The sequence below is a fragment of the Pyrus communis genome, chromosome 14 (genome assembly GCF_963583255.1).
Source record: "Pyrus communis chromosome 14, drPyrComm1.1, whole genome shotgun sequence".
NCBI lineage: Eukaryota > Viridiplantae > Streptophyta > Magnoliopsida > Rosales > Rosaceae > Pyrus > Pyrus communis.
In genome coordinates, this window is record NC_084816.1 from 19215668 (window position 1) to 19236850 (window position 21183).

At 36.5% G+C, this 21183-nt stretch overlaps 2 protein-coding genes and 1 pseudogene across 5 annotated transcripts; 1 reads left to right on the forward strand and 2 right to left on the reverse strand.

Annotated features, from left to right (window-relative positions):
- Window positions 1-1627: 1627 nt before the first annotated feature.
- Window positions 1628-5275, forward strand: LOC137716283 (probable U3 small nucleolar RNA-associated protein 11). 4 transcript variants are annotated; one of them, XM_068455714.1, is made up of 9 exons: window positions 1628-1764; window positions 2058-2114; window positions 2218-2271; window positions 2387-2478; window positions 2559-2714; window positions 3424-3504; window positions 4657-4756; window positions 4843-4938; window positions 5055-5275. In XM_068455714.1, exons 4-8 carry the CDS (start codon window positions 2438-2440, stop codon window positions 4933-4935), a joined length of 471 nt encoding a protein of 156 aa, XP_068311815.1. In that variant the 5' UTR covers window positions 1628-1764; window positions 2058-2114; window positions 2218-2271; window positions 2387-2437; the 3' UTR covers window positions 4936-4938; window positions 5055-5275. The 4 variants fall into 4 exon arrangements, with proteins under 4 accessions (XP_068311815.1, XP_068311814.1, XP_068311816.1 ...); XM_068455713.1 differs by having other exon boundaries at window positions 1628-2114; XM_068455715.1 differs by having other exon boundaries at window positions 2058-2271.
- A 1276-nt stretch (window positions 5276-6551) lies between these two features.
- On the reverse strand, window positions 6552-8039 carry LOC137715251 (histone H2A.6). Its single transcript, XM_068454506.1, has 2 exons — window positions 7768-8039; window positions 6552-7061 (listed from the first exon to the last, which is right to left on the reverse strand). Exons 1-2 carry the CDS (start codon window positions 7954-7956, stop codon window positions 6846-6848), a joined length of 405 nt encoding a protein of 134 aa, XP_068310607.1. The 5' UTR covers window positions 7957-8039; the 3' UTR covers window positions 6552-6845.
- Window positions 8040-17408: 9369 nt separating this feature from the next.
- LOC137714519 (probable 2-oxoglutarate-dependent dioxygenase AOP1) lies at window positions 17409-18702 on the reverse strand (annotated as a pseudogene).
- Window positions 18703-21183: the final 2481 nt, after the last annotated feature.

The window sequence follows — 21183 nt, forward strand, 5'->3', positions numbered from 1 at the left end:
ATAACTTAAAAATTAAAATTTTTCACCACTTGCATTGAGACACGTGGTGTACCATCCGTGTTCCCGTCACACCTAAAAATTTTCCCTCCTCCTCCAATTCGTTTTTCAATTTAAAGAAAAAAATAATAATAATTTCACTATTACAAAAGTTTTAAATGATTATATATAAGGAAAAATAATAAAAAAAGGTTTGAAAACTTTAGATTTTAACGATAAAGACAAAATAAAAGGTAAAGTGAATAGTACCATAATTGACTTTTTAGTATAAAAATGTGGTTTTTCATTAAAGTGAACAGTACCTGGATTTTTCATTAAAGTTCCTTATATATATGAATAAACTAGAAGAATTAAATGAACAGAAAATGAAGAAAAGATTAATCTAGGAGAGTAAATTTGTTACTAAATATTTTATTAAAATGTGGACGAATAATAAAAAACATATTGAGTGAAAAGTGAAACCTCAATTTTGTCCATTACTATTGAGAGGAAAAATAAATAAATAAATAAATAACAAGAAAAACACATCTGAACACACCCAGTAGCCGTAGGCGCCCCCCCCCCCCCCCCCAAAAAAAACCACCGCTCACTCCTCCTTAGTTGTAATCACTAATTCTTAAACCCTAGGGTTTTAGTCTGAGTGTTCCAAAGTCCAGTTCTCCATTTATGGCGTGTTTACGAAACGGGAATGAGGTAAGTGGAATCAGAATTGCATTCCTTCAAATGCATTCATGTTGTATATAGGAAATGAAAACAAAGATGGGGTCCACTCAAAATGGGAATTCAATTCCGGATTTGTCCGGAATCCGGTTACCAAGATATATGTGATAATTGAATCCGGAAGAAAGTTCCATCAGTAATCAAACTTTATTTCTTAAAGTACCCTTGTACTTCTTTTTATATCCCAATACACCTCTGCGGCTCCAACACTCTTGCTCCTTTCTTAGTGGACTCCTTGCAACTTATCCAATTTCTCTTCGTTCTTTATCCAATTTCTCTTCGTTCTGCGACTTGGGACTGGAGCTTTCAAAGTCCATCTTCCTCCTTGCCTTCAGTCATCTGTTGTTTATCCCAAACCCGATTCATGTCCCTATTCTTATATATTCTCATTTCGATTCTTCGATCTGCCGACTCCATGGTTAAAAACTCATTCACTGCCTCAACTAGGAAACTCAAAATTGGGGTAAAAAAATTAAGGTTGGGACATGGAGGGAGGGAGCATGAAAGGTTCTTCGCAAACGTGGGATGGGTTGGCAGCAAAGAAAGATATTTTAGAAAGGGGTAGGTCGGGAAAGACGGGGAAGAGAGGGAGAGACGGGGGGTCACAAAAAAAATTAGAAAAATGAAAGAATGAGAAGAAGAGTTTCTGGAAAATTGAAGTTGCAGAGTTTCTAAAAGGTTTTTGAAAGCGTGAATGAGAAGAAGAAATACTAAAAAATAAAAAAAATGAAAGATAAAAATTTAAAAATAATTAGCATAGAAAATAGATTAGTTAAACTAGGGATATTTTAATAATCACATCAGTTTTCATTCCGATTCAAATGAATTAGTAGTTTATATATATCAATACATTCTTACTCTGATTCTAGATGCTTTTAGTAAATAACTTTAACAGTAATCTAATTCTGATTCCATTTCATTTCAATTCCATCTCAATTCAATTTAATAACGTGCCCCTTGGGATTTTGATTCCATTCGGCGGAACAGTAAGGAGAGCTTTGGAATTCCATTCGGCTGCTCAGGAATCCGAACTTTTCATCGTCAAAGGTTTTGCTCGCTTTTAATTTTTATTAATGTTATTCATCTTTCCAATTGTTCAACGTTCACTTGCTAATTGCTACTCAGATTTTAGGGTTTCAATTCAATTATTGTAGGATTAGACGTGTAAAGATTTGAGCTTTTGGGACTTACCCAAGAATTAATTTCCCTAATTGTTCGACATTTTGATTTATCAAATTTGTTCGAGATGGTTATGTATATTTGGTGTATCCGCAATTCCGCAGGTTTTTTTTTGTGATACCTTCGCAGTTAATTTGTGGCGGTTGCTTTGAATTATTCAGCATGTCGTCCTTAAGGAATGCTGTTAGCCGACGGGCTCACAAGGAACGAGCTCAACCGTGAGTGACCACATTCCGTTCGCTGGTAGACTTTCGGATAATGTTGTTTTGCATCAGATGATGGGATTAATGTTTTTGTGTTTTGGGTCCAAATTTTTTATAGGGAATCGAGGAAAAAATTTGGGCTTCTTGAAAGCGTGCGGAGGAGACTTTACGGGTAAATTTATGATGGCTATGTTGCTTGTCTCCTTGGATTTCATTATCTACTAATAGCCTGGTAGTTTAACTTCCGGATATGGTATACGTCTCTCATCTGTCTTTTCACCCAACAGAGACTCAAGGAGAAAGCATTCTTCAGAAACCCAGATGAGTTCAACTTCAAGATGACCAAGACACGAACTGTTAATGGAGTCCATAAATTAGAGTAATTTAAAACTCTACTTTACTCTTCTATATCGTTTTCCTTTTTCACACTTGCTACTCAAATGGTATAGCTCACTACAGGAGTCGGGCAAACAAGTACACTCCAGAAGAGCTCCTGCTTATGAAGACCCAAGATATTGGATACATATTTCAGAAAGTGCAGAGTGAGAAAAAGGTTATAAATAAGTACATCATGAAGCTATGGGCTACCGAGTGGTTTTTCTATTATCCCCAGAGGTTGCGTGTTTCCATTGTTCTAATTGATTTTGTTATGTGTATTTTCTTACATTCATTGAATTTGTTTTGTCATCAGTAGGCACAAGTATGTAGAGTGATTTGTTAACCCCTTTTTCGAAGCAAACACACAACACAAACACGAACATATATATGGTGTACATGAACCCCAACGTTCATATGCACATATACACTACACACATTGAAAAGGAACTGTAACAAATGGGAAGATGTATACATAAAACTTGTGTGTTTCTCCTGATCCTGTTTTGGACTTATATGGAATGCTTTTCATCCTGTTTACTTGAGTATATTTACAAAAAAAATTATGGCCCCGAAAAAGGGGACATAGAAATACCATGATACTACAAGTGTGTTATTACAAATCTGCAAACTGCTTCCTTTCAGGCCCATGTACTTATAGTAATTCTGATTCTGTTGAAAGTAGATCCTCATGGCTTCGACTGGGGACACTAGGCTAATTTCTTAGTGTTGTTAATTGTTTCTTGGGAAGACATTATTATTCAATTCTTCACATGGGGTATGATCTATAATGTTATTAAATTCATGTGAGACCACTCCGTGTGAAAGAGTAGGGAAGAAAAGTAGTTTCTTAACTTCTCATCATTTATGTTCCCATTTGCCAACTATTTTATCTTGTTTTGCACATTTTTAGAAATAAGTTTTATCGTGTTAATTATTTTTTTGGCAGGAAGGAGGCTAGAGAAATTCAATCACATCCAAAAAGTGGAAAAATGCCTGTTTCTGAGGACATTCCTGATCATATAAAAAGGTACAAACAAAAGTTTCAGTGATAGGGGACATACTGAGGAGTTGGGTTTATACTGGAAGTTTTATTTAATTTTTTTTATTTTCATCAATATTAGTATCAATTATGCATTTCTATGCATCGCATTATCGTAGAAACAAATTCCCATTGATTTTGCTCATAAGATCTTGGTATGTTTTGCTATCTAAGAATAATTGTGCTGTTTGCACTTTTGCATAGTTGCATTCTAAAAGAAATAAGATTACTTTGTGATACAAATTGTCACATCCCGGCCCAGGGCGGATCACTTCCCGGGCCCGCTCCACCACCGTAGCACGATATTGTCCGCTTTGGGCTTACCATTCCCTCACGGTTTTGTTTTTGGGAACTCACGAGCAACTTCCCAGTGGGTCACCCATCATGGGATTGCTCTAGCCCTCTTCTCGCTTAACTTCGGAGTTCCTACGGAACCCGAAGCCAGTGAGCTCCCAAAAGGCCTCGTGCTAGGTAGGGATGAGAATATACATTTAAGGATCACTCCCCTGGGCGATGTGGGATGTCACAATCCACCCCCCTTAGGGGCCCGACGTCCTCGTCGGCACACTCACGACCAGGGTGAGGCTCTGATACCAAATTTGTCACATCCCGGCCTGGGCCCCCTTCTCGCTTAACTTCGGAGTTCCTACGGAACCCGAAGCCAGTGAGTTCCCAAAAGGCCTCGTGCTAGGTAAGGATGTGAATATACATTTAAGGATCACTCTCCTGGGCGATGTGGGATGTCACACAAATCCATCAACCATGAAGTGAATAGGACTGGATTGTTTCGTAATAGAGGAAAGGTTTTAAGCAAAACTAGTCTCTCAAGACCAAAGGCTGCGATTTGGCTTTTATACTGTAATGTGATTGTGATTTGTGAATATGTCAACTGACCTAAAAGAGCATAAACAAATCTTAATGGTTACAAGTATATGGCAAAAATAAAAAATCACAATAAATAAAAAATTATCTTGTAAAAGTTGTTCTGTATGCTAAATTATTAACCTGTTTGATAAACAGCTCTTTGCTGCCATGCGAACCAATGCTTGCATCTTCCTTCTTGTCTCTATTGTCAGCAAGGATTCTTGTAGCCCGATATTGTTGTTTTGTTTGTCTTGTATTGTTGTATTCAATGTGCAGGAAAACAGCTGGTTCCTACAGAGAGCTTGAAGGAAGGAGGAAGAGAGTCAATGAGTTGGAGAAAATCTATATGGACATGGCAATGCAGAAGGAATTACAGGTAGTGACATCTACATTTGTTTGGTTAGTTCTGGGTTTTTTGTTGTCCATGGAAAGTTTTGAAAACAATTCCATCTAAATTAACAGAAAAGGGGTAAAAACCGCAAAGTATGTGAAGATGAGATTGTCTCCCCAACATCCAACGCTGTATGCAAGTGGCGGGCAGAGCGGAAGCGTTAAAAGGTATGTGTTGATCCATTATTAATTTATTAGCCTTGTTTATCAGTTAAAACATTGCGTACTCCTCTGTGCAATGGAAATCACGCACTTAACTCGACATGTTTCTGTGATTTTGCAAGGAATGAGGCTGCTATAGATACCTAGGACCCTGGAAAAAAGTCTGGACCTGACGTACCATGACTTTCCATGTAACGGAAGTTTTGATCTGCATATGAACATGTCACAAGTGATATAGTCAGATATATATTTGCTCGCTTTTAGGGAAGAAGCAACTGCGTTTTTTTTTTTCTCTGGTAGTCCGACCCTAGCGGGATTTATAACAAACTGACATTCTTGTCGTTTATTAATATCATCAGTAAGTATTAAGCTCTTCAATGCGTGCAACTTGGTAGACAACTCTGGTTTTACTTTTTGTTAGGTTATGTGGTGGTGCAATTCGACTGCCCCATCTCCGACCAAATACTTTTCAAGAGTATATATGTGATGTGTGTACCTGATTTGGTATTGCTGTGTTTTGAAAAAAAAAAAACTGATTTTGATGTGTTGTGAGAATAAGCTCATTTTTGCTGCTTCACGTTTTCAGCTATTTTTCACCAAAAACTGTGAAAATAAGTTGTTTTTAAGTGTTTGCCAAATATCTTTTTTAGTTTAGCTTTTTTTTTTATACCCGTTTTTTATAAAAGCACCTCAGTACCAAACCAGTACTGCACAAACAAGGATGCAACAATTTGGAGGAAGAAAAGAGAAATATATTGTTTGCTAAAAAGCAATAATATTCATCCGATACGATTCAGAAGAGAGATTAATTTGTCGGAAAGATTAATGGGGACGAAGAAGTCGCCGGCAGCAGCTAAGAAGCGACCGACGGAGAAGCAGCTCAAAACTGTTTTCTGTTGCCCCTTCTGCTACCAAGGCAGCTGCGTTGAGTGCTTCATTGACATGAACAACTCAATTGGTGTGGTGGTTCTGTTCCGTTTGCCTTGCAAGTTACGACACAACCACCACATCGTTGACTAAACCCATCGACGTTTACAAGGAGTGCCTTGACAAACACGGCCGCACTCTTGATCAATGATATTGCTCATTGCTCACTGCTTGATGCTCTTAGCCTCAGGAAGCTGATCAATAGAATTCTTCATGTCCAAGTCTTTCTCCTTCTTGACTTGTAATTTCTGACTTTCAATAGTTTGTTTATGGATACATTAGGGTTTATATTTGGAATAATCCATCTTAGAATTCTTCCTTCTCCCTATTGTTTAATTTCTCGTTCATGTTGCATGCTCGTCATGCACGTTCATAAAACGGTCAACCTGAACACGACCCATTATAAATGAGTGAGCAGCCTCTTGACGCGCTCACAAAACACAAACTGCCATTTGTGTCCATCGCCATAACTTTTTAAAAATATGTTTACAACGGTTTCACTATCATGGAAAGTGCAACCAATTTCCGGTAAACAAATTTCAGCTTCATAATTGCTAGCAAATATTGACTATTAGATTTGATTCAACGGTCTTCAATCACTCAATTCAATTCAAACTGGTAAATCAAATTCAACGGTCAAATGTGCCACCAAGTGCTTGTAAGCGTTAACAAAAATGGTGTGAACAGAAGAGTGAAAGTTGTGAAACCATACAGCACAAGAACCATATGATTTAAAGCACTGTCATTAAGTATGTAAACCCACAAAGAACACATCCAAAAAGAGAGAAGCAAAAGAAGTTCCCACAATATCTTCTATCTGTTAAGGAGCTAGAAGAAGACAATTATATACACAAACATTACTAACCTACAACCCTAACTTTAAAACCTGACTCGATTTCCAGACACGAGAGAACCAATTACCTAATTTAACCTAACAGACAGCTAAATCTGAGATGGAACACATTAATCCCGCAACGATTGTCATTTCAGTCATCATCACCACCGACGTTCTTGGATGAGGCACCGGTCTTCTTTGGGAGCAGAAGGTTGTGAATGTTGGGCATCACACCACCATTTGCAATTGTCACATCACCAAGAAGCTTGCTGAGCTCCTCGTCATTGCGCACAGCGAGCTGAATGTGGCGAGGTACAATGCGAGTCTTCTTGTTGTCTCTTGCAGCATTACCAGCCAATTCCAGAACCTGTAAAATTGACCAAATTAAAACAACATTAGAATCAAAACCCTAATTTGAAAAAAGAAAATCAACTCAGTACCATAACTTCAGCAAAGAAAAGATCACAATTTTGAAAGTCAGACAAACACTAACTTAATTAACAACTAAATTGGAAGGGAGAGCACATTGAGGGAACAAATTCTAATTCAAATCCCCACGATAATCCACCAATCTATTTAGATCACAGTAATCCGATAACCGTATCCTCACGAAAAATTAATAAAATAAATAACCAACAAAAAGAACCCTAATTTTTAAAAATTGAACAATGCCTCAACAATATCGACCTCCGGATCATAATTCAAAGATTAACAGATGACAATTCGATTAACTTAAGCTGAAAGCCCCCTACTTTCATACGAAAAATGAAATAAAACCAAATTAATTCAGCCACCAATAAAATTATTATGAAAAATATATTAATTAATTCAAGAAAAGAAAAAACATGGATCCAGGATCCTAACATTGGTTCATCAGAAGCAGATGAAGAACAAATCATCAAAATTTCACATTTTCTCATGTTCTATATGTAATTCCTGCACAGAAAAGCTAAATCGAAACAAAATATTTCCCAATTCGAAACCCTAACCCTAGATTCACAAAAAGGGAAGAAGAAACACACACGCAGATGCAAATAAAGAGGAATAACAAGATCGAGAAAGAGAGGTTATACCTCAGCGGCAAGGTATTCAAGGACAGCGGCGAGGTAGACCGGAGCTCCGGCACCGACACGTTCGGCGTATTTTCCTGCTTTCAGGAAACGAGCAATACGACCGACAGGGAATTGCAAACCGGCCTTGCTGGACCGCGATGTGGCCTTCTTAGCGGCTCCGGATCCCAAAGCTTTGCCACGACCCGCCATTGATGGACCTCCAAGAACAATTTGAGAGAGAGAGAGAGAGAGAGAGAGAGAGAGAGAGAGAGAGGGGAGAGGACAAATAGAAGAGACGCGATCGAGAGAAACAGAGAGTTTGGTGGTACGGAGGAGGACTGCCGACGGTTTTCAGGTATTTATAGGGGTTGGGATTTGAATATGAGCCAATAGGTTGAAGTTTGCGGATCGTGAACGAAAGCCGTCGATTAGATAGCTATTGCACGGAGAGGATTCGTTGAGTGAGAGGTTTCAAACATTCTGTTCTGGTTACATTTGCTGAAGTGACGAAACTAGCCTTGTCTTCAACAATATAAAGGAAAGAGCCAACTCTCATAATTGTTTAATACCTAGAGTGTTCTTTGGAATTGACCTTGAACATTTAATTGACCTTGAACAATTCACTAGCATATTGTGCCCATAAAGGATTGTCAATTTAAAATGTACAAAATTTCGTCATGCTCAGTATTTGTAGTTCTACGAGCATATGCTATTATGCTCTATCACGAATCAACTATCTATAATTACAATCCCACCACAGGACCTCAAATACCCAAAATCTTAGTTTTGATTTATTTAAGTAATATCCAATATTGCCACTTAATACTATCGTTTTGTAGTATTCATCTTCACTTGTAAGTGAGATGTCTTAGGTTCAATTCTCGTCAAAGGCGAATTTGAACCACATTATTGTTGGCCCATTGTGAGGCTAAACCCACCTCCTCTCCCTTAGTGTAAATAATATCATTTGTAAAAAAAAAAAAAAAAAAGTAATATCCAATATTAACATAATTAAAGGTTTAGATGGTTCAAAGCCCACTACTGTGTAATTATGAAATGGACACTCTCACTACCGTATAACGTGAGTTAGATTTAATGTGTTATGGTACTAGCTTTATGAATTGGTCGTTAGGTAAATACTAATGAGCCCTAAAACTCGATTTTCAAAAGTTTTTTTATACTAGCATTCATGTTTACTTAAAAAGTTGATAAAAATGTGTTATTGTTGTCAATTTTTTTTTGTTTATGTCCAGACTTGTCCGCCACACTTAGTAATAGGTATTTTTTGTTATATATTTTAGGTGATTTGTGTAATTTTAGCAATTTATTCATCTCATGAAATTAAAATGTAGATTATTCAAATCTCCTTCCAATTCCTACCTCAACAGAAGCTAATGTGAGGTATTTATGGAGACATAATTTAACCACATCTAGTACGAATAGACCACGCATACTAGAATCTCAAGATGACGGTTTTATTTTTGAACTCGTGAGCAAACCATCTTCTCCACCTCGATGGGTCTAGCATAAATGTCCATCATGATGTATTTCCAACACATGAGTCTCTTTCTCACCTCTCTGCCAATTGGGCTCAAGCAGGTTGGGCATAGATCTTCGGAGGTCCCTTGGGTGTTTCCTCTGCTACAGCAGGCCAATTGCCAATGGGGAGAGTGAATGTGGAGTACAAGGGGTGGTACACCCCTAATAAGGCAGAAAACTAAAAAGGGATGACTGGGTACACCTCTTGTCGATATGACTGGGTACCCTTCATCAGTTTTAGTTTGCTTGGGTTTGTCATATTTGTGTTAAGATATTTAGTCGTTTGTTTTTCAATAAATTCCTATTTGTTAGGAAGCCTGTTGCTTTTACCTATTCCTTAGGAGAATCCCTGATTATTAGGAGTTGGTAGTCGTGGGATTAAATGTTGCTTTATTTTCTAGCTTTCAGTTATTTGCATTTGTACCTAATTAGACTTCAAGTCAATGAATCGGTATCGCATTCCCTTTCACTCATTCTGCAGCAAACTCAATTTTTAGTTTTACAATAATTGGTATCAGAACTCCCTGCTGAGGTCAGATTTGAAAAAACAGCAACTTTCATTCTTGCCGCAGCAAGATATTCAATGGCTTTTGAAAACAACTTTTGTGCAACCTGTGATTCCACGCTTTGATGGTCACTATGATCATTTGAGTATGTTGATGGAAAATTTTCTGCGATCCAAGAAGTACTGGACTCTCGTGGAAACCGGCATCGCTGAGCCTGCTAGTGAGACTGTTTTGACGGAAGCATAAAGAAAGACGTTGGAGGATTAGAGATTGAAGGATTTGAAGACAAAGAATTATTTGTTTCAAGCAATAGATCGTGCCATTCTTGAAACCATCCTCAATAAGGACAATACTAAAGACATCTAGGATTCGATGAAGAAGAAGTACCAAGGCACTGCACGGGTGAAACATGCACAACTCCAAGCTATTCGCAAAGAGTTTGAAATTCTTCACATGAAGGAAGGAGAGTTAGTTAATGATTTTTGCAAGAACACTGTTGATTGCGAACAAGATGCGCATTCATGGCAAAAATTTGGAAGATATTGCAGTCATTGAGAAAATCCTTCGCTCAATGACACACAAATTTGACTATGTGGTGTGCTCCATTAAAGGATTGAATGACATTGATAGTCTTTGGATTGATGTGTTGCAAAGCTCATTGTTAGTTCATGAGTAGATGATGACTATGTTTGTGGAGGAGCAAGCCTTGAAGGTCACTACTCATGAAGGAACTACTTCTCCAGGAAGAGGTAGAGGAAGTGAGGGATTTTGAGGAAGAGGCAGAGGTAGAGGACGCCAACTTTCTTACAATCAATGAGCACAATTTGACAATGAGAGTGTGGAATGTTATCACTGTCATAAGCTTGGCCACTATCAGTATGAATACCCTGACAAATAGAAGGAAACCAAGGTAAATTTCGCTGAGACTGAAGGAGAAATGCTCTTGATGGCTTACATCAACAAGAAGGAGAATTCATCAGGTGATACTTGGTATTTAGATTCGGGTTGCAGCAATCACATGTGCGGAAACAAGTCTTTGTTCTCTAATTTGGATGAAACATTCAAAGAAACTGTGAAGCTTGGGAACAACTCCTGCATTTCTGTCATGGGGAAAGGGGATATCAAATTCCATATGAAAAACAACATTGTGCAAACAATTTCTAGTGTGTTTTATATCCCAGAATTGAAAAGCAATCTCATCAGTATGGCCCAACTGCAAGAGAGGGGTTATATCATCATCATTCAACAAAACCGATGTCAAATTCATCATCTATAGAATGCCTAATAGCAGAAACAAAAATGACAGCCAATCGTATGTTCCCTTTGCACATTCAATATGATGCTCACAAGTGTGTCTCAACAAGAGTGAAAGATCCAACATGGATGTGGCATCTTCGTTATGGTCATTTTCAAAGGCTTGAAAACCCTACATGAGAAGAACATGGTGGAAGGACTGCCTAAGATTAATTGTCCCACAGAAATCTGTGAAGATTGTATTGTTAGTAAACAACATTGTGATCCTTTCCAGCAAGGAAAAGCATGGAGAGCTGAGCAAATCCTACAGTTAGTTCATTCAGACATTTGTGGACCAATCAATCCAACATCGAATGGAAACAAAAGGTATTTCATTACCTTCATTGATGATTATAGTCGAAAAACATGGGTTTATTAATTTCTTGCAAGAGAAATTTGAAACTTTTATTGTTTTTAAAAGCTTTAAGGCTCGAGTTGAAAAAGAATCTGGCAAGTGTATTCAGACCCTTCGTACATATCGTGGTGGTGAATTTAACTCACATAACTTTGCAAGTTTTTGTGAATTGCATGGAATACGGAGGCAACTTACTGCTGCATACATACCACAGCACAACGGCGTGGCAAAAAGAAAGAATCAGATGATTATGAACATGGTGCAAAGCATATTGGTAAAAAAAAAGTATTCCGAAGGCTTCCTGGCCAGAAGCAGTCAATTGGAGAGTTCAAGTACTCAACCGAAGCCGCACCCTTGCTGTAAAAAACATAACACCACAAGAAGCTTGGAGTGAAGCCAGGCCATCAGTTGACTACTTCAAAATATTCGAGTGTATAACGTATGCACATGTTCTAGACGAAAAGAGAACAAAGATTGACAATAAAAATGTGTGAAGTGTGTCTTTATTGGGGTTAGTGAGGAATCCAAGGTGTACAGGTTATATAATCCCATTACCAAGAAAATAATCATTAGTTGAGATGTTTTGTTTGATGAAGAAAGTACATGGGATTGGAGCACCAACGAACAACAACAAATTTCAATTGATTTTGAGGAAGTTGGTGGGGAAATTGAACAGCCACTGCAACCTCCTCTTGAAAGTCAGGGGCCTGAATCACAATTGCAGCTTCCTGGTCGTTCTCTTGGAGAAGTTCCACCAAGTTCCTCAGCAAGTGTTTCAATTCCAAATGAAGATCAAGCATCTAACTCAGAACCACAACGACAAAGGAAAAGACCATCTTGGATGATATATTATGTGAATGGAGATGAATTATCTGATGAGGATACTACTGCTCATTTCGCTTTATTTGCAGGCTCCGATCCTATATCATTTGCAGAAGCAATGAAAAAAGAAAAGTGGAAAAAGCCATAGATGCAGAGATTCAAGCTATGAAGAAGAATGAAACTTGGGAGCTAACCAATCTTCCTGAAGGGCAGAAAACCGTTAGTGTAAAGTGGGTTTATAGGATGAAGCTGAATCAAAAGGGAGAAATTGAAAAGTTCAAAGCAAGGCTGGTTGTGAAAGGCTACAATCAAGAGCATGGAGTTGATTATCAAGAGGTGTTTGCTCCTATTGCAAGACAGGATACAATTTGGCTGGTGGTTTCATTAATAGCACAAAACTCATGGCCCGTTTTCCAAATTAATGTGAAATCGGCCTTCCTTGATGGTGAACTACTTGAGCAAGTCTACATTAAGCAGCCTCCTGGTTATGTGATAAAAGGTGACGAACATAAGGTTTATAGACTGAAGAAGGCTTTATATGGACTGAAACAGGCACCTCGAGCTAGTTACAATTGTATAGAAGCATACTTTGAAGAGGCAGGTTTCAATAAATGTCCATATGAGCACACTCTATTCATCTAGTCTGGAGAATGAGGTAAAATTCTGATAGTTTGCTTATATGTTGATGATCTTATTTTCACGGGCAATGATGAGGCTATGTTCGTTGATTTTAAGAATTCTATGATGGCTGAATTTGACATGATTGATCTGGGAAAGATGAAATATTTTCTTGGTATAGAAGTAATACAAATAGCTACTAGATTTTTTTATTGGGCAAAATAAATATGCTCAGGAGGTTTCTGTGAGGTTTCATATGGAGAATTGTAATGCAATTAGGACTCCAATTGAATCGGGGTTGAAGCGCAGAAGTGATCTTGATGGAGAGTGAGTGTTAATATTACTTACTTCAAACAAATTGTTGGAAGTTTAATGTACTTGACAGCCACTCGGCCTGATATTATGTATGTAGTGTGTTTGATTAGCAGGTATATGGAAAGACCAACGAAGCTACATCTCAGAGCTGCTAAAGAGCATTTTGTTACTTGAAGGGAACAACAGATTTCAGTATTTTCTACAAGAAAAATGGAGGATCTATTTTGACTGGTTTCACTGACAGCGATTATGCTAGTGATTTGGATGATAGGCGAAGTACATCTGGCCATGTGTTTATGTTGGGTTCAGGTGCCATATCATGGGCATCAAAGAAGCAATAGGTTGTTACTTTGTCCACAACTAAAGCAGAGTTCATAGCTGCAACAATTTCTGCATGTCAAGCAACTTGGTTGAGAAGGATTCTTGAAGTGTTACATTTTTATCAACATGGGCTTACAATGATTCATTGTGATAATAGTTCAATTATCAAACTCTCCAGGAATCCAGTTTTACATGCAAGAAGAAGTAAACATATAGATGTGATGTATCATTTTCTTTGTGATCTTACAACTGAAAAAACCATTGATTTGGTTTATTGTCGAAGTGAAGACCAAGCTGTAGATATCCTGACCAAACCTCTAAAGCTGGAAGCATTTGAGAAACTGCGTGGATTACTTGGAGTTTGTTCAAGTTCTTTTTTAAACTGATTGCGTAGATGGCATTCAGTTTAAGAGAGGGTGTTAAGATATTTAGTCGTTTGTCTTTCAATAAATTCCTATTTGTTAGGAAGTCTGTTGCTTTTACCTATTCCTTAGGAGAATCCCAGATTATTAGCAGTTGTTAGTTTCCGTTATTTGCATTTGTATTTAATTAGACTTCAAGTCAATGAATCAGTATTGCATTCCCTTTTACTCATTCTGCAGCAAACTCAGTTTTTAGTTTTACAACAATTTGTTCATTCTGAAAGTGTAAACAATCAATGGAATGTGATCGTTGTGGTACTTCTCCACACCGTAATTTTCAAACACCATTCTTGTCACAGTTCGATCTAGTTCTGCCAGCACTTTTGCATAAAGGCCAGCACTCTCACTGGCCAGCCAACAAAGAACAAACTGTATATTAGGAGTGTAAATTGAAGTAAATGATCAATATATGTTTGTGTGTGTGTGTATATGTTGGGGAAATGCAGCAGAAATTATTATATCTTATACATACCGAAATTGATCGTTTCCATTGGGCCAAAAAAGACGTGTGAATTATTGAATATTTTGAGGGTTTGTGCCGTTAAAAATCCCCGTAGGATTATTGGCCAGAACTGGAACATGCAGCATAAAAAGGCTTTTCAGGAAAATAGTTAGAGGAATCAAACAAGGCGCCAAATGTAGAGAAGAAGGTGTTGGCAAGTTCCTTTGGAACTTTGTTGGGTAGGATTGCCTCGAAACAGCCGAGCTCTTGGGTAGGATTGCTCCAACGTATAATTTATATAGAACAAAAACTTCAAATTTTCTTTTATGATACCTATCAGCGAGTGATTAGGAATAAAATATTACTAATGAGAAACTTGCATTCGAAGACCTTGGTATTTAACTAATTAATACATCGTACAGCTGTGCAAGTTATTAATTAACAATTTGTCCCACCTCCATCTTGTGAAGAAATTTTTCATTGCAACACATGAGGTACACTACGTGTTATTATATAAGTGGAGGAAAACTTTATTTTTTAAGTTGTTAATTTTTTTAACACAAATATCTTATCAAATGCTTATGTTTTCTTATGATTTTTCTTATTTGGATACTGCAATCTTGTTCTAGGATTAGGGTTTTTTGGTTTGGGGTTTATCAGGATTTGAAACCCTAATTGCTGAATATAAAAGGTGTGGTTTTCTGGTTTGGGATTTGTTGTTTGAATAGTACTGCATATAGAATTATGAATATATATGCGTGCAGTTTTCTGGTTTCGAATCTGTTGTTTGAATGCACATATAGGATTATGAATAGGCGTGTGGTTTTTTGTCTTTTAATCTTGTGATATTTCCAAAGCAACTCGTTGGAGAGTTGTTGTGGTCGTTGTGAAATTTGGATTCCAAACCTATTTTCCCATCTTCTGGAGAGTTGTATTACTTCTTACATCTTCTGCAGAGTTGTTTTGGTAGTGAGACATTGGATGGATTGAGGGTGTAACTTGGGAGTGAAACATTCATTGTTTGTTATCTAACGAAGGGAAGGCAGTCGGTGCATGTCACGTCAGGAGCTATGATTTTCGGCCATTTCGATTGTAGTCCCATGTGCATTTGCTCAGTTTAATGATTTTTGTAATTGTTATCTCTAGGTTGTTTTTCTTTTTATTTCATTATTGTTTGACCGGTCTTTTATTCAATTTGTTTGTTTTGAAATTTTATGCGTGTAGGAAATGTATGACTAATAAAAGAATTATAATGTATTAGTAAGATTATAAATAGGAGATTCACAACAAGAAAAGGGAAAAGGAAACTATAATCAGTAGTTCGTGGAAGAGAGCAATATGCTATTACAACTACTTGTTGAAGCTGTAAAAAATGGATAGTGACATGCTACTATCAGCAAGTGATTAGGAATAAAATATTACTAATAAGAAACTTGCATTCGAAGACTAGTATTTAATTAATTAATACATCATACAGCTGTGCAAGTTCTGAATTGACAATTCGTCCCACCTCCACCTTGTGGAGAAATTTTTCATTGCTACACATGAGGTATACCATGTGTTATTATATAAATGGAGGAAAGCTTTATTTTTTAACACAAAAATCTCACCAAATGCTTATGTTTTGTTATGATTTTTCTTATTTGGATACTGCAATCTTGTTCTAGGATTAGGGCTTTTTGGTTTGGGGTTTATCAGGATTTGAAACCCTAATTGCTGAATATAAAAGCGTGTGGTTTTCTGGTTTGGGATTTGTTGTTTGAATAGTACTGCATATAGAATTATGAATATATATGCTTGTAGTTTTCTGGTTTCGAATCTGTTGTTTGAATGCACATATAGGATTATGAATAGGCGTGTGGTTTTTTGTCTTCTAATTTTGTGATTTTTCCAAAGCAACTCGTTGGAGAGTTGTTGTGGTTGTTGTGAAATTTGGATTCCAAACCTATTTTCCCGTCTTCTGGAGACTTGTATTACTTCTTACATCTTCTGGAGAGTTGTTTTGGTAGTGAGACATTGGGTGGATTGAGGGTGTAACATGGGAGTGAAACATTCATTGTTTGGTATCTAACGAAGGGAAGGCAGTCGGTGCATGTCACGTCAGGAGCTATGATTTTCAGCCATTTCGATTGTAGTCCCATGTGCATTTGCTCAGTTTAATGATTTTTGTAATTGTTATCTCTATGTACATTGCTTTTTATTTGATTATTGTTTGGCTGATTAATAAAAGAATTATAATATAATGTATTAGTAAGATTATAAATGGGAGATTCACAAAAAGGAAACTATAATTAGTAGTCCATGGAAGAGAACAACATGCTATTACAACTACTTGTTGAGGCCGTAAAAAATGGATGGCAACATGCTAGCGGCATAATAAGCAAGCAAACTATAGAAGCCAAAATTGTTCCCGTCCTCAATGAAAAACTTGGGTGTCAAACAAGTCAAGATCACGTTAAGAATCGTGTGAAAACAGTGAGTGTTTAGAGTTTTTTGTATATATAGCGAAAAGTTTACCAAAATTTGATGAAGATGAAGGTATTTAGAGAAGGAGGTGGCTGACCATAGTGTTAGGGAGTAGCCCTACACATGGCGACATCTTATTGACCAAGGTATGTCATTCGCTGGATGAATGAGGAAATGAAGCACCTATATTAAAACGCCCTTTTGTTTATAGTATAGCTAATATGATGTTGTTACCCTATTTATATCTTGCTAATGCAGAATAATAGTTTGATATCGATATATTCTTTTTTGGGGTAAAGGTAAAATATATCACAAACAAAACAAACTTACAAGAAAGAGTTCCAAAAAAACAATATGCAAACAAAAGAGAAATGGACCCCTACAGAACAGTGAAAAAGCACAACAGAAATTGATATATTCTTGGATCGGAACGCTATGGCCACCTCAGCCGTCCAACCCTCCTCAAAAGAAAAAAGAACCCCTCGTACCCCACATTCTCTCCCCCTTGAGATTTCTGCCTTATTATAGGAGTGCCCATGCACAAGAATATCTCCTTAAATATTTCAATTCAACATGTACCCATAACTCGTAAGCAGCATGCTTATTAATTTGGAGAAACAAAAAGTAAAAGAAGAAAATAGATGAAAGGAAAAAGAAAGAGAAACCGAAGAGGGATTTGGACCAAAGGATACCAAATGGGACAATATGCCTTTGCGGCATACTCAGTTGCACCTGCACCAGCATTTCTCGGCGCTCTAAGGAAGTCGAAATGGTTTAAAGGCTTGTACAGTAAAGGGCGGTCTTTGTCCACGAGCTCATTTGGTACGTGTATCACCCCTTTATTCAATGCGAAGACATCATACATATATCTTACATCATTTTCCTTCAAGATCACTTTATGTATACAAGGTCATATTCTGTTGTTGCTCCAAATCTAGCTAAAAAAAAACACGCACATATCCTAGTTGAGATACAATAATGTTAACTAATACGAAATATGAGCCAGTTAATTAAACTCCATGAGAAATACAAAGATATATTCAAAAGTAGAGTACATAAGTATTATGCGATAATATACTTAAAATGCGTCAGTTGCTAAGAATATGACCGACGAAGGTGGAGGATAAAAAAGTACCCAGTCATCACCCTTTGTATTTATTTCCAGACCGCTAACATGGTTTTGATGGAGTATGGTGGAAAATGTCCTGTCGGTATGACTGGGTAGCCCTACATCAGTTTCAGTTTTCTTGGGTTCGTCTTATTTGACCATTCTGAAAGAGTAAACAGTCGATTGAATGAGATCCTCGTGGTACTTCTTCACACCGTAATTTTCAAACACCATTCTTGTCACAATTTGATCTAGTTCTGCCAGCACTTTTGCATAAAGGTCAGCACTCTCACTGCCCAGCCAATGAAGAACAAACTATTAGCAGTGTAAATTGAAGTAAATGATCAATATATCTTTGTGTGTGTGTATATGTTAGGAAATGCAGCAGAATTTATTATATCTTATATATACCGAAATAGACCGTTTCCATTGGGCCAAAAAAGACGTGTGAATTGTTGAACATTTTGAGGGTCTGTGCCGTTCAAAATCTCGTAGGATTTATGCCCATAACTGGAATATGCAGTACAAAAAGGCTTTTCGGGAATATCATTTGAGGGATCAAACAAGTCACCAAATGTAGAGAAGAAGGTGTTGGCCAGTTCCCTTGGAACTTTGTTGGGTAGGATTGCCGTGAAACAGCCGAGCTCTTGGAGTGCATGGCAAACGTCATTGCGTGCCGAGATCCAACAACTTGTTCCTGGCTTCAAGCAGTCCTCTTTCGAGAAATCTACCACTGGAATTTTCGCCATTGTTTGCTATTAATTAGCTAGGCAGCTGTGAGATACAAATTCTCAGAATGGCAACGCTAACTTTGCTCCAAGGTATAACTTATATATAGATAAAACTGCGAATTTTCTTGAGTAATGCTACTCATACCATGTTTTTGTACCACATTTTCATACCACCTTAGGTGGCATTTGATGTGAACATGCACATCATTTGAATTAATTAGATTTTTAAATTTAGTTCATTATTTATTCTTGTTCTATTATTGTTCTTGTTCTATCTGCTCATTATTCTTTTCCATTCTCGATGATATCAAATGAACATCATGAACGTATTAAACTTAAAGTTGCCTGGAATTAACGCATTAAACTTGATTAGTTGACTTTGAGAATGAACGTCATGCCCATGAGTTAGCAATATTATATTGTATATTTTTCATTGAATAAGATTTATTTTTTAATTAGTTTTAATTTTCTTGATTATTGGGTTGTTGTTTTATTCTTGTTCTATCTGCTCATTATTCTTTTCCATTTTGGGTTGTGATTTTTTTGGGTTTCTTTTTCACTCTTAATCACTATTTGCAGCGTAGGTTGCATTAGTATTCGAATCCATCTAAGGGCAATTTTAGATCTGACCTACAAAGCATCTGGTAATATCAATGTTTAAACTATTCATGAAATTGTCGATATTTTTGTTGAAATATCCAAAAAATCAAGGATCGATATAGAAACAGTGAGTGAAATGCAAACTTCACCCTATATCGGCAAGATATAGGAAAATCAATGAATATCGATGATATTTACCGATCAACTACAGAAATTTGTCGGAACTCATTGCAGATTTTGAACTTTTAAATTTATTTTGAAAAAAATTTCTCTCATTTTGATTAACCCTGAATTAGTTGATATACTCATCCTATTGCAAATTCCTGTAATTCTTGTGTAAAGCAATTGACATCGATATATTCATCGATATTTCAATAAGTTTGCATATTGATATTTACACCTGTATCAATATCTTACACACTGATAATATAGATTAAGTATTGTATTCAATCCCTTCAAGTTGATGCAATTGTAAATTTGCCGATCAAAAATAAAAATAAGAGAAAATGATCCCAAAAAATAAAAAGCAAGATAATGTTTGAAGAAAGAAAAAGAAGAACCGATTGAATCGATGTACACAAAACAAACAAATAAATGGACTACAAATATTACTGGAAAAAAAAATACAAAATTATTAAGAATGTTACATAACTCAAAGATACTACGTCTGACTAGACTTGTATCAACTGAGTTACAATACACGCTATTTATAAAGAACTAATCATAATCTTAATAGGCAAGAATCCAACCCTTATTCTATAGTAAAATTCTAAAGCATGAAATACAAAAATTGCATTTTCCTAGCATTTTAGTTAAGAACATTGTTTACTTTTGAATATTTTTAAAAATAATATTAAAATTGGTGAAGGGGTAATAGCCCACTTATTTGTGTGTACCGCACAATGTGATGCTGAATTTTTTTTTTTTTTTTTTTAAGAAGAACATGTGATGCTGAAATTTGGCCCAATAAAATGTCGAGGATATGTCGATGTTCAAGTTGTTTGGTTCTCCAAGTTGCTATAAATAGGCTTCTAAAGGACTGGGCTACTAAATTGGTTGAAGCCCTTCCCCAACACAAGTGTGAATTGTAGAGAATAGAGATTTACAAATAGGGTGATACTATCTACACACTCCTTTTAATTATCAGCCATCAGATTGAATGCATTAAAGAAGGTTAATGGACAAAAATTAGCAAAAGTGTGTGAGAATATTTGGGTAACTGGACTTGTTCTTAGTATTTCAAAAGAATTACGTTATAATTTAAATTCATACAAATGTGAGATAAAAGTCATATAAAAACAAGCGCATGAGGAGTGTCAATAATAACAGTCTTAAGTAAAATGTAAATCATAATTGATCGTTTAGGTCAGTGACCCTTTGTACTTAATTTGTTAATTTGTTGAAGGAGATTCTATGCCAAATTCTAAGAAAAAGGGTTATTTTTTTATTGAAAAGGATAAATTTAAATGACCTTTCTTGCTGCAACAAAGGGAAAAATTGGGCTAAAGATTAGCATCCAAAACAACTTGTAAGTTTGTGCTCATGGTCTCATTTTGCCGAGAACAATTTACATAGCAAGAATACATTGTCGCATGAAGTTCTGTGTAAATAAAATAAGGACACAGAAATTTACATATACTATTATTTTGTTGACATAAAACGTCAATACCATCGTATCCGTTCCATGTAAGTCTCACTACAAAAAAAATGAGCACTGCACACAAAAAATTATATGTGCCTTTTGAGGCCAAAAAGCACCAACATTTGTGCTCATAGACCAATAGCAACAGTGCAGCAACTAAGTTTGTATCTGTGCCCTCTATGGGCGTCACCATTGCTAAAAGGGCACAATAATATATGTTGTGCTGAAAAGTGTGAGCACCAATAAAGGTCCTTTTG